Source organism: Terrapene carolina, unplaced genomic scaffold, assembly GCF_002925995.2.
Source record: "Terrapene carolina triunguis isolate 2854851 unplaced genomic scaffold, T_m_triunguis-2.0 Scaffold113, whole genome shotgun sequence".
NCBI classification, from domain to species: Eukaryota; Metazoa; Chordata; order Testudines; family Emydidae; genus Terrapene; species Terrapene triunguis.
Window position 1 is genome coordinate 19,325,145 of NW_020664464.1, and position 15,456 is coordinate 19,340,600.

Below are 15,456 nucleotides of genomic sequence, written 5' to 3' on the forward strand. Positions count from 1 at the left end.
ACAGTGGGCAAGTGGTAGTGAGGTGCCTTACAACCCTGGGTATCTCTGGCAAGCATCACAAATACCTTAAGACTTAGAATTACGTCCTGATCTCCTAGTAGTTGTCACATTTGTCTTTAAATAGTAGGATGTCGCATACACAACAGAAAACCAGTCATTGAATTAGAGACAAGGTGGGTGAGGTAATAAATTTTTACCACCACCCACTTTGTGTCTCTAATATCCTGAGACTGACAAGGCCACAACACTGCATACAGCCACTAAATTATGAAGTTTAGCTTCGCAATACATAAACAATTTTACTTCACTTAAAATAAAGATCGGTGGTCATTGCTGAGAGTGATTTCTAGATTAATACTGAAGTAACTGAAATGATTCAGACCTTGCCCCTTTTAGGAGAAGCTTCTTTTGGGGAATCAGCATCATTAACAGCAGGATTATACTCCCAGACCACGATATCATTCTCAACATCTTTAAGGTTGAAGTTCACTAATTTGTTTAATGAGAATCCTCCAATCTGGAGAGAGGAGAGGAAAAGAGGAAAAAACACTGGACATCTTTTTTATCTGAAGGATTTCAAACCAGCCTCTTCCATAGTATTAATCATCCAGAAAAAAAGGTCAGTATTTTAAAGACGTACAAAAATCATCATATACTATACCCATAATAAAGACAGGCTTACTGAATTGTCATTCAATAGAGTACTTCCTCCCCAGTTAATCTGTTTTCTGATTAAATTTTACCAATTCACACAACAACTCATTAGTAGATTTTCAAAATGAGAAATTACCCCAATATCCATCTAGTTATGATCTATAGTTGTATCTTTACTTTGTTAGAGGTTCCATCACATGGCTTTAAATACAATTTTATACATAGATTGATTTTGATTCTTTTACCAAGATCAAGAGCTGTATGTAAATGACACGTGTGTAAAGAACTCTGAAATATGCTAATAATCAAATAGATCATTGTTTGAAGAAGTCTGTTCTAGGCCTAGGATAAACTTTAAATGCCTAAGTCCCACTCAAAGTTACTGAGTAGTTTTTGAAAATTTTTACACATAGGATACCCCTTAATTAATCCCCCTTGTGCACAGGTATGATGATAGTCTTTAACTACATAATTGCATATTATTTTTTTCCATAGGACCCCCGCCCCATCAGTGCACAGTATGGACCTGCATTAGAAGTGAATCAGGACTGTGCAGCGAAGGAGATGAGGCCACACACTGAACAAAGAGAAAACAAAAGAGCGAACAACTGTTCATTAAATGAGCACTGTCCATTCCGTGCACTGAATGAGGCTAGTATTCTGTGGAAAATAGCATATGATCACATAATTAAAGATGGCATCATAATGCTTGCGCACAAGGGAGAGGAATTAAAATTGCTCAACCAAAAGAACATGCCACAATAAAGGTTAACATATATTATGCACACAAAAACTATATTGATATTTTGCTGTTGGTGACTAAGTGTCACTCTCTTGCACAAGGGATAGGCAAGAAACAAACAGGTAATAATTAAGTTACAATTATAACAGATTTAGAAAATATCACCCTCAGATTGATAATACTTAAGCAGCACATACCCACAATCCCAAATAAACAGGCAGAAATGGTTCTTTCCTCTGTTGTAGAAAGAAAATGACCATTAAAGCAAACACGTAAGATGGCAAACCTCCTTCTTCAGGACGATCAGCACAACACAGCTATAAAAAAAATTGAAAAACACATTAATATTTTTCCTCACCAGGCTTTTTATTACAAATAGTCTTTTTGGTATTTATCATCATTCTCCTATTTGCAAAACCGGCAGTCAACTTAAATACTGTTAAGAGAGAGCGAAGATTTATATAACTCGTTTGTCCCCATGTTGTGGGATGTGTTTGGTTCCAAAGGACTTCATGTAGTCATTAAAATCACAGCCAGTGTTCTAGTATAAGAATATTGAAATCACTTTTCTTGTATGCATTCCATTCCAATAAACTTCCAGCCATACAAGCTATTGGTTATACGCAATGGTTGGGATTTTCAATGGGGGTGAAGGGACATTGAGTCAATGAGATCTCGACATAATTCCCTTCAGCTTCTTTAATAAATTGCTTATTTTTAGTTTAAAGAGTTATTGTATAATAAATTCAGAATTGTGACTCTTATCTTTGTACTGTAATCTTCTCAAGCTATTCCAGAAATCAAGACTTAAGGTGGCATATGTGGTATGTATACCCAGAGTACTGTCTAACATTCACAAAGATGATTGGGTTATTTATGACTTCAAACTTCACCATTTAAGATTTCACTCATTTTTTCCCCACACCAACTCTTCCTAATTTGTTTCCATTAACTTCAAATGTGAAAATTACCTCATTTGACAAATTTTTAAGAATTCTTGATAAATAATCTTCCCCTTCTATGCACTTGAAGCACTTTTGCAGCTGGTCCTCGGGGCAGAGAAGTTGGGATTTCATAGGCAATTTTTTAAAAACTAACAGATGAAGATATGCATACCAACATCTTTATAAATTGAAAGTGTTGCTATTAATGTAGTTAGACTCTCAGCAAGCATGTAACAAAAGAGCTTGTTAAGCAACATTATGGTTGATTTTTTTGTACAAAGTCAAGAAATTCCAGCTAGAGTTTCACATCAACCTCTATTATCATATACAAAATGCTGCCTACGTAAAGAGATCTTTAACTAGAAAGGCGATGTGGCACAGTTGTGGTTGCTGTGTACACTATAATTTAGTGCAACTATCTACTCATATGTGCATCAATTAAATAATCTCAGTCACTGCATGCACATAATTGGCAAGGAAAATAATATACTTCACATAATATTGTATTCCTCATGGGAGGATAACGTGTGTGTCACGTTTAAAGTTCAAACACACTTTTGAATTATAAGAACCTAATAAAGCAACTGAAAGTTTCTTAAAAGCATGAAATACTATTATATTTAGATCATTCAAGCAACTGATTAGATTCTTCTTGTAAAGTTAGAAAAAAAGAGTCACTCAATCTAAACAGCAATTTTCAGTTTTCAATACTGGAAGCACCTTTCCCATAGCAAGGTACACCATCTAGCTAACCTAATGTAGCAATAGAAAGACAGGGCAACTGCAATCTGTTTGTGACTGCCCGCATCCCTCAAGGTGGAGAACCCCTGCTCTAGATCATGCAAAATTTCAGACCAAAGAGTAACTTTTTCCCCAAGAAGAGACTTAGAGCAATCGCATTCCTAAACTATAACTGCAGATTTACTAGCATGACATTAGACTAAAAATATGAACGCCATGAAAACCACGATGTATCTTGGTTAAACTTTTATACACTGCCTACTTTCTTTTATCCAGGTGCCTGTTTTGAGAAACTCATCACACAAGAGTTGGACAAAAAGAACTGTTTGAGACGTACACACCCATTTGTGTTTTTTTATTAAAAAAAGACTCACCTTTGCCCAGTACCTGAAGGCAATCACTAGAGGTACAAGAGTTGGTTCTAGTTTTCCAAGAGTAGCCAAATGGTTTGTCGTCAGACAAGCATTTTCATTCCCTGCACTTACTTTACAAACAAGGCCACTACAATGACAAAGAAACAACCTGAAAATCCTGCAGGTGTTTTAAGGAAAGCCATATGTCAGATGAAATCTTACAACCTATCACAAAATAGAGGCTATCATGAGAGATTTAACAGCCTCAGAGACTTAACGTTTATAATTAAAGGAAGCAAACAAAACTGGTTTGACCTGTGTATTTAGTTTTACAATTTAAACATTTTAAGCTTTTACAAGAGCAAAACCATTTTAAAATTCACAACAATTCACTCACTTACTTTCTGGAGATTTTTTTTAAGCAACTAAATCATTTAGTCAATGAACTAAAACATCATACACTGTCATTTACTTCCATGAATCAAAATAATTTCATTGTACCGAACCCCATTACTAAAAAAGTTCATAAACTATTTTCAAGTGCAGGGGGAAAAAAATCACTAATGAAAGACCAAGTAGCTGCAAACAACTGGTGATAGATTCTACATCAGTAGGTAGTTACACAATATTTCATGAATCTTAAGTGGTATGTGGTAAGTGGGCAAAATAAAATGCCTCACTCCTTTTCTCATAGCACTAAAGCTATTTAAACTCCCCTTGCATTGTTTTTTAGGGTTTTTTCATTCGATATTAAATCTGCATTGTCTAGAAGGGAAGAAAGGAAATGTTCTACTTTAGCAATCATCCCCAGTGCAGTGAAAAAATAAAAAGGTTTTGTTTTGTTTTGTTTGTTTTTTAAAAGAGGACTGGGGAAGACGGGGTTGAGGAAGAAATAACCCTTACCCTCTTATTCTAGGCTAGGAATGACTTGCCCATAAGTGTTTGTGTCAAGATCCATGGAACTGTAATAATTTAGTACAGAAATGTTATTTTTTCAGGTGTGGGTATGTGTAATTTACATTGCTATATGCTATTAGAACATACAAATTGACAACGGAGACCTTTGCTTTTCTCTGCACACCACCACTGGTACTCTAGCATGGAAATCTGCATCAACATCAATAAAAGATTCTGGGGGGGGGAAAAGAAAAAGCCACATTAAGCATATTATTAATAAAAAGCTTTATGTTTAAGGAGAAACTCATGTAGTGCAAGGAGTAGAAATAAATTCTGGGTCTATCAGTCTGGCTCATAAAAGTATCACCTCTAATTAGAGATCTGACTAACTCAAGCATGAAAGTAGAAAGTTAAGTCTGGTGGGTCAGTATTGACAGACGTGTTAATTTAGATTTTGAAAATATGAAAGGAAAAATGTGGTCCAACTATATAAACTTGCAATGTTTCTAAACAAGATCACATTGTTGGTAGAGGAGTCAGCGGCTTAGCAGTTGTGTTAAAGAAAATGCTACGAGGAAAAATTGAACAACTTTCAATAGTGTATACTTTAGCTATCAATAAGCATACCTGCTTAATATTGTTTTCAATGTATTCATCTAGGTTGTTGGTTTTACTGTAGACAGGTTAAGGATTCAGAATAATTTCAGTACTTTTTCAGGCAACAGATGACATTACAAAAGTGATGGATGAAGGGGTGCAGGGTAATCTCAGTTAAACAGAATGAAACCATTTAAGCTAATTTTCCTCAATATCCTATTCAGACCTCTTATCTAGATATTATACCAGCCCTATTGACATTATATAAATCTGCCTTTAATAGGTCTATTTTATTGTGATAATTCCACCTGTTTTTTCTGTCCTTTCCTCTATCAACTTTATACAATCCAATTCTCACACCCAGTTCTTCTTAATGTTGGTCTCTTCACATTCTCGTTTTTCCTTTCAAATAGGCTTCAGTCTCTTGCTTTGATATCACCTCAGTTTACTTAGTTTTTTGTTTTATATTTATGGGGTCAGCCACTGCTCAAATAGCCAACAAACTACAGCACATCATGCCACTTCAGGGTTTTAAAATTGCTGACCAGTTCAAAACAGCTTTGAAATCAGCCAGTCAAAATGATCTAGATCTATTGCTTTATATGCTGCCTTGTTCAGTATGTTTTCCACAGCTATAGGAAAGACAGATTAGGAGAGCTACAGTAAATGAAAACACCTACTTTCCCAGGATGAACCCCTACAGACTTTCTTTAAAGTGGCAACCAAATACTCTACACACACACACAAATACAAGTGACCTATTAGTGTAGAAGCATTCTTTGATGACACTACAGAACAGCAAGAAATTAACTGGGAAGTGCTCCTGAGGCCTTGCACAATGAAGGAAACGCTTTATTCTTTATCAATGTTAGTACAAGCAACTTGTCACATAAATGCCTTCTTCCATGTTCTAATTTCCAATTAGAGTTCACTGTTCCAAAGCACAGGTTACTATTTTATACCCAAGTGTTTGTTTATTGCTGAACCACAGTGGAAGGACAAAGTTAATCTCATTCTCCCCCAGGTTATGCAAATGACTAGCGAGGAAGGTATAAATACATTAAGATATGCAAAAAAAGGCATAAAGTCTAATTACTATTTACATGTTAAACATACTTTCCTTTATAGCAATACATTTGTCCCCCTCTACATTACAGTTATTCTATATCAGGAAATAGCTTACAACTTTTTGTTTTTTAAAGAACAATTCAGCTACTGTAGATAAGCTGGCCAGTGTAAACAAATACACTATTAACAAAACTGTATTTAAAGACAGTTTTAGAGTAACATGCTTTACACAAACATGTTTGCCAAATCTGTTTTTAAACTTCTTAGCATGTGGGAGGGCCTATCAGTATAATCTTAAAAAAAAAAAAATCCTTGATCTCCCAACTTGAGGGGTGGGAGGAGGAGGGAGGGTGGTTGGAAAGAGTGGAAAGAAGGGTAAAACCTCACACACAAGATAAAATAGAAAAGGAGCCACCCTCCCTATCTTTTTCCTTTGTGTATGTTCTATTTAGATTGTAAAGACCCCGTTTTCAGCTGGGTTCAACCCAGTCTTCACTGATGTGCATAAATTAGGACTGAGTGGAATTTTTTTAGTACCTCAACATGCAGGTGATGAGTTTGCATATAAACATTCTATCTTGTGTACGAAACATCAGCACACCAAAACTGTATGTGCAGATGTGTGCACAAAATTGTATACACATGAAAGGAGGCTAGGATCTGAAAATAAGGCCTTAAGTACTTTGGGATGAAGACTAGTCAGTCTTATTTCAAGTAAGAAGCACCATGCACACCTATGCTGCTAGGTAAACCATCCTCACAAGCTAGCCTATGGAAAGGGGGGGGCAGCACAATTCACTTTGAGTTTGATGGCATCCCCATTCCTGATGTGAATGAGAGCACACAGTTAGAATTTTTACCACCAAAGGACATACTGGAGCGAGTATTTGAATGAAATACTAAAGCAGCTAAATTCTTTAGATATTATACAAGTGATGCATTTAGTATCTACCATTATCGATTAAGGGTAAGTCATTTGTCAGAATACACATGACAAGCTACACATGACAAGCTACACATGACAAGCTACACAGCTTGTCTGACAGCATTAGTTATGTAGTGTTGTGGCCGCGTCAGTCCTAGGATATTAAAGAGACAAGGTAGGTGAAGTAATATCTTTTATTGGACCAACTTCTGTTGATGAGAGACTCTAAGGTATGTAAAGAAGCACACCTTACCCTAGGGAGATTTGCACTACATTATGGGCTAGGAGAGGAATATTACAATCAACCTTTGTTTCTGTGTTACCATCAGCAGTGCTCACAGAAAGAGCTTGGGGATCATTACAGAATGTTACACCTTAGAGTGTTGTGGTACACCGAATTTTAGGCTACCACCATATAATTCTATCCAAGGCACCACTCCTGCAAAGACTTAGGCACCTGCTTAACTTCATGCACTGTGTAGTCTCATTTACTTCCACATGCTTAAGACTCTACAAGATCACTGACCAAGTAAATATAGCAACATAAAAACACCAACTGTTTTCCTTAGCTGTGAAGACATTTTGGAATTCAATGTAGAAAATGCTCCCTCCTCCAATTATGTAACCTTAATACCTTTACTCTTGTACCTGTTAATTTACTAGTGTATAAGAAGAATGAAACTATATACGGAGACAGACTTACATTATTCTGTAAAAATGAAGCAAGCATTTGATTCGATGCATCTACTTAAAAAATGTTTTGCATTCAGAGAAAGAGTATTGTGATAATCGCAAGGGGTGATTTTGAAATGAAACTGAAAGCAGTGAACAAGTATTTCTTACCACTATTCTTCAGACTTTCTTGTACAAGTAAGAGAACATCTGGTTGAGCCATCTGTGAAATGGAGTCATATAATAGAATAGACGTTTATTAAAAATCCATCATTAAAAAATATTTTTCAAATATTTCAGTAGTTTAAATTATACTTTCATATTGAAAAGACAGAGAAGGATCTTGTGTCTGCTGCAGGCTCACTGTGTGACCTAAGGCAAGTCACAACATCTATAGCCCAGTTTCCCCATCTGTAAAATGGGTATAAATATCCTGATCTGCTTCACAGGGTTGCTGGGAGGTGAGTTTTAACTGATTAGTGTTTGTAAAGTGTTTTGAGTTCATTGGATTGAAGATGCTATTAACACAGAGTAATACCACTACTAATACTATTTTCATAACAGATTAAGATGATTTTAGTTACGATACAGTTACCGATAGCTCCCCTTGGATCGATATATTTTGGTAAATACCACTTGGCATCTTTGTTATTACTTGCTTAAATGTTACTATAAATGTCAATTAAAGCCAATTTTTACATCTATAATAAAAAACCTGCTTACGTACATTGGCTGGAAACTGGACATCAATGTTTACATCAGAAGTTTTGAAACCAAATCTGCTACAGGAAGAGCCGTACAGCCTTAGCGAGCAATCTGCAAAGAAAGGAATTTTTTGAATTTACTCAACATCTTAATCCAAATCTTGGGTTGGAGTATAGCCACTTTGCAATGCCTTGCCAGCAGATTCTAGTCCTAGAACTGGTGTAGACAGCCATCAGAGGATCACCCGAATTCTGAAGTATCTTTCAGTAGCACAACAGTTCCTACACCTTATCCCTACAGCTGATGAAGGGATTGAGGCCACACCCAACAGGACCTGGCTTGGGCCTCCTCTAAGCCCTGCTGATTCCCAGCCACTAGGTCAGTGACAGTTGATGTAATTTGGAGCAATCTTCAGGCCAAAATGTTGGCACTGCGTCACCAAGCAGAACATACTGACAAAATCAAATTATATTAGTGGTACAACTTGTCAAAATTTTAGAGATTAAGATTACTCATGTGGAGAAAGATGCTTTTTCTTTTTAGTATATTTGACAATCAAACCAAATGGCAGAGTTATACCTGGCAATTGTTGGTGCAATAAATCTTCCATCGCTGTTTTAATTTTGAGTCTTTGTTCCAAATCCTCATTATTTAAGCCAAACTCTTGCACTACGTTTTCAATGGCAACGCCAATAGCTTGTATCTGGGAAGGTGTTGGTGGAGGCAGGGTAGTCAGCAGTTCTTCTTCTTGCTTTTCCTTCAAGGACAACCATATTTTAACATATTTAAATGACTCTCTTCAATTGCTTTAATGAGGTAGGGGTGGGTACACACAACCTACCGCCATAAACATTTCTGTCTGCCCATATATATATTATGGAGCTAGTAAGCAGTTTCAAACAGTTGATGTGTTAGGACACAATTAAGGTCTAGAGAAACCAGGGTAGGTAGAAAGAATCATTGTATATCATCTATCTAGATAAAGAGTTAGAGACTTCACGAGGCTTCAATAATTTACAAAAATCGATACACCTATATAAAAGGCATAGAAAAACATCCCTTTCTCCTTATAAGGACTGGTATGGGATAATGAAGTTGAAGACAAAAAGGAAACCCTGTACATCCCTTTCAATTCCTTTTGTCTTCTGGGGCAAAGGCGGGGAAGAGGGGCAGGCACAGCAGGAGTTTCTTTCAGTAATAATAAAATGTCAAATGCAGTTATGCTGGCAATAGTTTCAAATAAATATAAAATATAAAGCTCTTATTTTAATTATTGATATATATTCTCTCATACTGGAGTATTCAAGAACCTTTTCATTTTATCTAGGCTATTTTCAAAATGCCAATTAAAATTTTTAAATTCATTCTTACCAACTCATTCTAAATCAAGTATATTATGGCTGTCAGAACTCCAGTAAATGACATATTAAGAACAGAGCAGATACATTTAATTATACTATTACACAACTCGTGAACAACAAATAAGGTTAAGTTGTTACAGCTTTTTATAACAAAACTTTAAAAGTTATGACCTACACAATAATACTGAATCATCATTAAAGGGAGCTTTCATTTAATGTATAGTTATTAGGAGATATCAGTAATCTCCTAGAGGCAGTCCTGAGTTCACTCTATGCTGGGAAAAAAGTCTCAAACTACGTATTTGTTGCTTTTACCAACGTCAATGGACATTGGTAGACATTATATAGAGAAGCACTCTATGTAACACTAGCAGAATATTAAGCATGGTAAGAACAAGGCAAGACTTCAGGGTTAATATAATTGTATCATCATTAGCAGGATAACAATACTTAAATATAAAGAATGGATTTGTAAAAGAGTCATTAACTCACCTTTATGTTTTTCTTGTAATTCTTCTCTTTAATGTGTTTATGAGCAAATGTCACTGACTCAATCAAAGCATCACATAATTTGCAGGTATACTTGGTTGTTGGGTAGTTTCGAGGACACTAAAATTGAGATAGGCAATCAACTAAGATATAGAAAGATGTTACCTTCATTTAACACATCTGGCAAGGTCAGTTAGATTGTCCTAGGACAGGGGTGGGCAAACTTTTTGGCCCGAGGAAACTTTTTGGGTGGGGAAATTGCATGCAAGGCCATGAATGTAGGCCTGGGGCAGGGTTGGGGTGTGGGAGGGGGTGCGGGGTTCAGGGCAGGGGGTTGGGGCGCAGGAGGGGTGCGTGGTGCAGCAGGGGGCTCAGAGCAGGGGTTTGGGTGTGGGCTCTGGCCCGGCGCCACTTACCTGGAGCGGCTCTGGGGTGGCAGGGGCACGCAGTGGGGCTAAGACAGGCTCCCTGACTGCCCTGGCCCCGCGCCGCTCCTGGAAGCATCCAGCACCACATCCCTGCAGCCCCTTGGGGGGGAAGGGAGACAGAGGGCTCCGCCATTGCCCTCGCCTGCGGATACCTCCCCTGAAGCTCCCATTGGCCATGGTTCCCCGGCCTTTATAATTGCTGGTAACTCCCGAGGCCCCACTCCTGCCCCTGCCTCTTCTTCCCAAGACTATCAGCATCGCTCGCTCCTCTCCCCTCCTCCCCATCACTTGCTGGATCGTCTCAAGGAGCCTGCCCGCAGGTAGGAGGTGGCCCCAGCTGAGCAGAGGCTAGTGTGACATGGCACCTCCCCCTGCCCTGTGGTAACCGAACTTTTGGTTTGGGTGCCATTTAGGGTTGCCAGGTCCCCTTTTCGACCAGACTTCCTTGTCAAAAATCAGGCATTTGGCAACCCTAAATGGCACCCGGACACAGACGCCAAAAAACGGACTGAGACGGGTGGCAACCCTACCTAACCCTAAACCTAGGGCCAAGCTATTTGAATATTACATAGAAAGATACTTGGAAATTCGAATACTAAATGTAGTCAAAAGCAAAGGTACACTAAGCCTCTTTTTATTCATTTCCAGCCACTGAACACCCATTTTGTTAAAATGTTATGGATTGGATCACTAACAGACCCTTTAGCTTAATAAAGTGCAATTCTTCAGTAAAAGTGCAAGCCTTTGATCTTCAATTCACAGATTAAAACCTATGTGTTTTATACCCAGAAATGAAAGCTTCTTGCTCTTGTGGTATCACCCATTATTCAACTGTACCAGTATATTGGCTACGATTGTCTAGAAACAATTAAAACAGCAAATTAAAAACAAGACAGTGATCCCTTTTAGCTACTTAGAAAAGGGAAGGAAAGCCTCTTTCACCTCAAAGTAATCCACTTATGTAAAAATGGATGTACTAAGTCTTGCAAAATAGACTGTATGTTTACAGCTAAGCTTGTGGCAGAAGTCTAGGTGTAAATATACTATCTATGCTTTGTGAGCAGCTTTATCAGCATTTTTGCAACAGTACTTACTGGTCTAAAGTGTACAAATAAAAAAAACAAGTGATCTTTGGCTCCAGCAGGAATGAGTAACTACAGGCCAGATTTTCAAATGAGAGCCAGGATTGCAGCTCACCTCTAGTTTAGGAACCCTAGTAGTGGGCTCTTCCAAGTGTTTTTGAAAAATCTTTCTTACTCTGAAATGCTTCCACCGGCATCAGATTTTTTTCCTGCATTGATTTTTAGAAGCCAGCTCCAACAAGCAGAAAGAGAATTCATGCTCTGATATTTAGGAAGGTTGCCCTTGAACCGCGTATCTTTCAAGAAGCACTGTCAACTTTCATATTGTACTTTTTAAAAAACAACATTGCTATAAGGAACGCCTAAAATTACTAGCGTTGAAAAAATTGGGATTTATTTTTCCAATTTATTTGGGCATTTGATAGCACTTTGTCTAGCTAGCTTCCCATTTGTGTAGGCCATCCCCAGCAAGAGGAAAAATTAAAACAAACCCAAACATTTGATTGTGAAACCACAAAAAATGGCAAGGAGTTTCAGCATATATAGTGTCTCAAACTACTTTTAATTGAAATGATTCAAACGAGATTTCAAGGTGATGAAAGGAATGCCATATCAGCTTCTGTCTAGGAATTGTCTTATGCTTTTTAACTCCTGAAAATGAAAAAATGCTGGTCTCTGTCCTCCGCAATTCCATCTCTCCCTAATAACGTCATCCTTCCTTCAGTCTGCTGCAATAGCTGGGAAAGACAAATCTCTGATATTTTACTCATTTCTCAACTTTTTTTTTTTTTTTTTTTAAAAGACATTCCTCCTCACCCAATAACTCCAGTGCCTGCATCTGCTGTTCACAGCTTTCGTCCGACAGCAGTATAAAAACATTCATTTTACTGATGCTCATAGAATGGCTTGACAAATTAGCCCAATGGCTAAGGATATGTCTACACAGCATTTTGGATCAAGTAGAAGTGAACCTCCCAGCCCACGTTTACAATCTTGGGCTAGCAGGACTCACACTAGTGTTCTAAAAACTACCTGTGTAGACAGCACTTTGAAGTTGTGGCTCAGGCTGGAGCCTGGGCTCTGAAACCCACTCCACTCCTTAGGCTTCAGAACCTGTGAATTCAACAGCAGTTTAGTGGCCACCTTTCTTCTCTTCCCTCTCAAGAAAACAAGCCAGTAGCTCACTAGCTTCACTCAGTCCACTCACCTGGTCAAAATATCTATTCATTCAGTTCAAGGGAGTTTTCAAACTCTGGCTCTCAGGGTTCTGACAGGCAGCCATGAAACTGATCACAGCCTTGTTAGTGTCACTCTTCTATAGCTTGGCAAAGCTACCAGCAACAGAGCCCTCTCCCTGCAAACTGAGGAAGATAATACTGCATCTGTTTACATCATGGGCTAAAAACTTTTTAAAAAACTTAAAATCCTGCAGAAAGTGATGGGAGAGGGGCCAGAAGACTTTTTAACATTGTTGAAGAGCATGTGAATCACACAGTGGAAGTTTGAAAATTAACAATAGTTTCCAGCTACTCTAAGAATTCACCAATGCGAGATTTGTTTAGAAGCCTCTCAACAGCCAATAAATAAGTCAAAACTTGGAAAAATCTAACCACCCACATGCCAATAGCAAGTAGGAAATATTCCTGGCAAGCAGGAGGTCTAAACCAGGGGTGGGCAAACTATGGCCCGTGGGCCGGATCCGGCCGCCGAACGTCCCTGCAGCCCCTTGCCTCCAGGCACCTCCCCCGGCAGCTCCCATTGGCCGGGAACGGGGAACCACGGCCAATGGGAGCTTCGGAGAAGGTACCTGGAGGTGTGGCAAGGGCAGCACACGCGGAGCCCCCTCCCCCAGGGGCCACAGCATTTCCTGGAGCGGAGCGGTGCTAGGGCCGGGGACAGGGAGAGGGACAGGGCAGGCATGCAGGAAGCCTGCCCTGGCCCCATGCGTGCCGCTGCCACCCCGGAGCCCGAACCCCTCCTGAACCCTGCCCCCCAACTTCCTGCCCTAAGCCCCCTGCCTGCACCGCGCACCCCTCCTGCACCCCAACTCCCTGCCCTGAGCCCCCTCATGCACCCCGCACCCCTCCTGCACCCCAACCCCCTGCTCTGAGCCCCTGCTGCACCCTGCACCCCTGTGCACCCCAACCCCCTGCCGAGCTCCCTCCCGCAGTCCACAACCCTCCTGCACCTGTCCTGAGCCCCTTCCTGCACTCCAACCCCCTGCCCTCAGCCCCCTCATACACCCCTCCTCTGCCCTGAGCCCCTTCCTGCACACCGCACCCCAACCCCCTGCCCCGGCCCTGCATACAATTTTCCCACCCAGATGTGGCCCTCGGCCCAAAAAGTTTGCCCACCCCTGGTCTAAACCATCAGTTTCTGCTCAACTTTAAAAAAATAAAATCTTAAGTTTCTAATCCTTTTGGGAGTCCTGCTTTACCACCATGTATGTAGCTTTAATGCTACTGTTCAGAACCCTGTGGGCAGCAGCGTAACTGGCAAGAATAATGTAAATTTCACTCAGCTGCCATTTAGAGAAAGCTATGACCAGAGACTGCAAGTATAACTCAACACCCAAAAGCAGACCCGCACAACCCACCATTCTTGCAGCAGACAAGAGGCTGGAGTAAGACTAGAGGAGCAGAGACCCCATCTCCATATAGCTGCAACAAGGCTGGGCAGAGTGTGCGTTTTCTCCCTACCAGCAGCAGGCTAGTGAGGTGTCCTTCAAATTTATCTGGTACCTACCAGCCAGAAGCTGATAGTAAACAAGGAATGAGCAAGCAGGCTCTAGGAATAGTACTCTGCTAGAAGTCCTAGTAGCAAAAAAGTAGAGAAGGAAGCCTGAATGGGTTTTCCCCATTTTGACTCTGTGTCACCCCCTCCCTGCCATTCTTTCATACTGACTCTCTAGCTCAGGGGTGGGCACCTTTTTGGCCTGAGGGCCACATCGGGAAATAGAAATTGTATGGCGGGCCATGAATGCTCACAAAATTGGGGTTGGGGTGCGGGAGGAAGTGTGGGGTCTGGGGTGGGGATGGGGATGAGGAGTTTGTGGTGTAGGAGGGTGCTCTGGGCTGGGACCGAGGGCTTCAGAGGGTGGGAGGGAGATCAGGGCTGGGGCAGGGGTGCAGGAAGGGGTGCAGGTTCTGGCTGGGGGTGCAGGCTCTGGGGTGGGGCTGGGGATGAGAGGTTTGGGGTGTAGGAGGGTGCTCTGTACTGGGATCGAGGGGTTTGGAGAGCAGAAGGGAGATCAGGGCTGGGGCAGGGGATTGGGGTTGGGTGCAGGCTCCGAGCAGCGCTTACCTCAAGTGGCTCCCGGAAGCAGTGGCATGTCACTTCTCTGGCTCCTACGCATGGAGCGGCCCCCGACCCTCCTAGCACCGGAGCGGGCCCAGGTGGCTGCGTCCGGGAGCTGGTGTGGCCCCAGAACCGGCTGGAGTGCCGGAGCAGGGCCAAGCTGCATGGTGGGGCCCCTGACCCGGCCCCCCAGGTGGAGTGCCGGAGTGGGGCCAAGCCCCAGATCCCGCTCCGCAGCAGGTGCTCGCGGGCCAGCATAAAACGACTTGCGGACTGGATCTGGCCCATGGGCCGTAGTTTCCCCACCTCTGCTCTAGCTAATGGCAGTAAAACATTTGAGCTCTGCAGTCCTGTCGTTATGCTCTTACAGAACTCTGCCTCCCCCTGATCAATATAAATGCTCTGATTAATGAAATCTGCATATCAAATAAGTGATAATGCGTGGAATTCTGCTGCTCATCATAAGTTAATACTAATTTTTGTGAGCACTGAAATAGCTGT

At 40.7% G+C, this 15,456-nt stretch overlaps 1 protein-coding gene across 1 annotated transcript in view; it reads right to left on the reverse strand.

Annotated features, from left to right (window-relative positions):
- Positions 1 to 12,886, reverse strand: part of TUT7 (terminal uridylyl transferase 7) — a 38,925-nt gene extending 26,039 nt beyond the window's left edge. The window contains exons 1-9 of the mRNA XM_026652339.1: positions 12,866 to 12,886; positions 10,152 to 10,268; positions 8,878 to 9,055; positions 8,321 to 8,409; positions 7,765 to 7,816; positions 4,496 to 4,565; positions 3,456 to 3,582; positions 1,594 to 1,713; positions 383 to 517 (exon numbers count right to left, since the gene is read on the reverse strand). Coding sequence (XP_026508124.1) covers positions 383 to 517; positions 1,594 to 1,713; positions 3,456 to 3,582; positions 4,496 to 4,565; positions 7,765 to 7,816; positions 8,321 to 8,409; positions 8,878 to 9,055; positions 10,152 to 10,268; positions 12,866 to 12,886 — 909 coding nt within the window. The remainder of the gene's footprint in view (positions 1 to 382; positions 518 to 1,593; positions 1,714 to 3,455; positions 3,583 to 4,495; positions 4,566 to 7,764; positions 7,817 to 8,320; positions 8,410 to 8,877; positions 9,056 to 10,151; positions 10,269 to 12,865) is intronic.
- Positions 12,887 to 15,456: the final 2,570 nt, after the last annotated feature.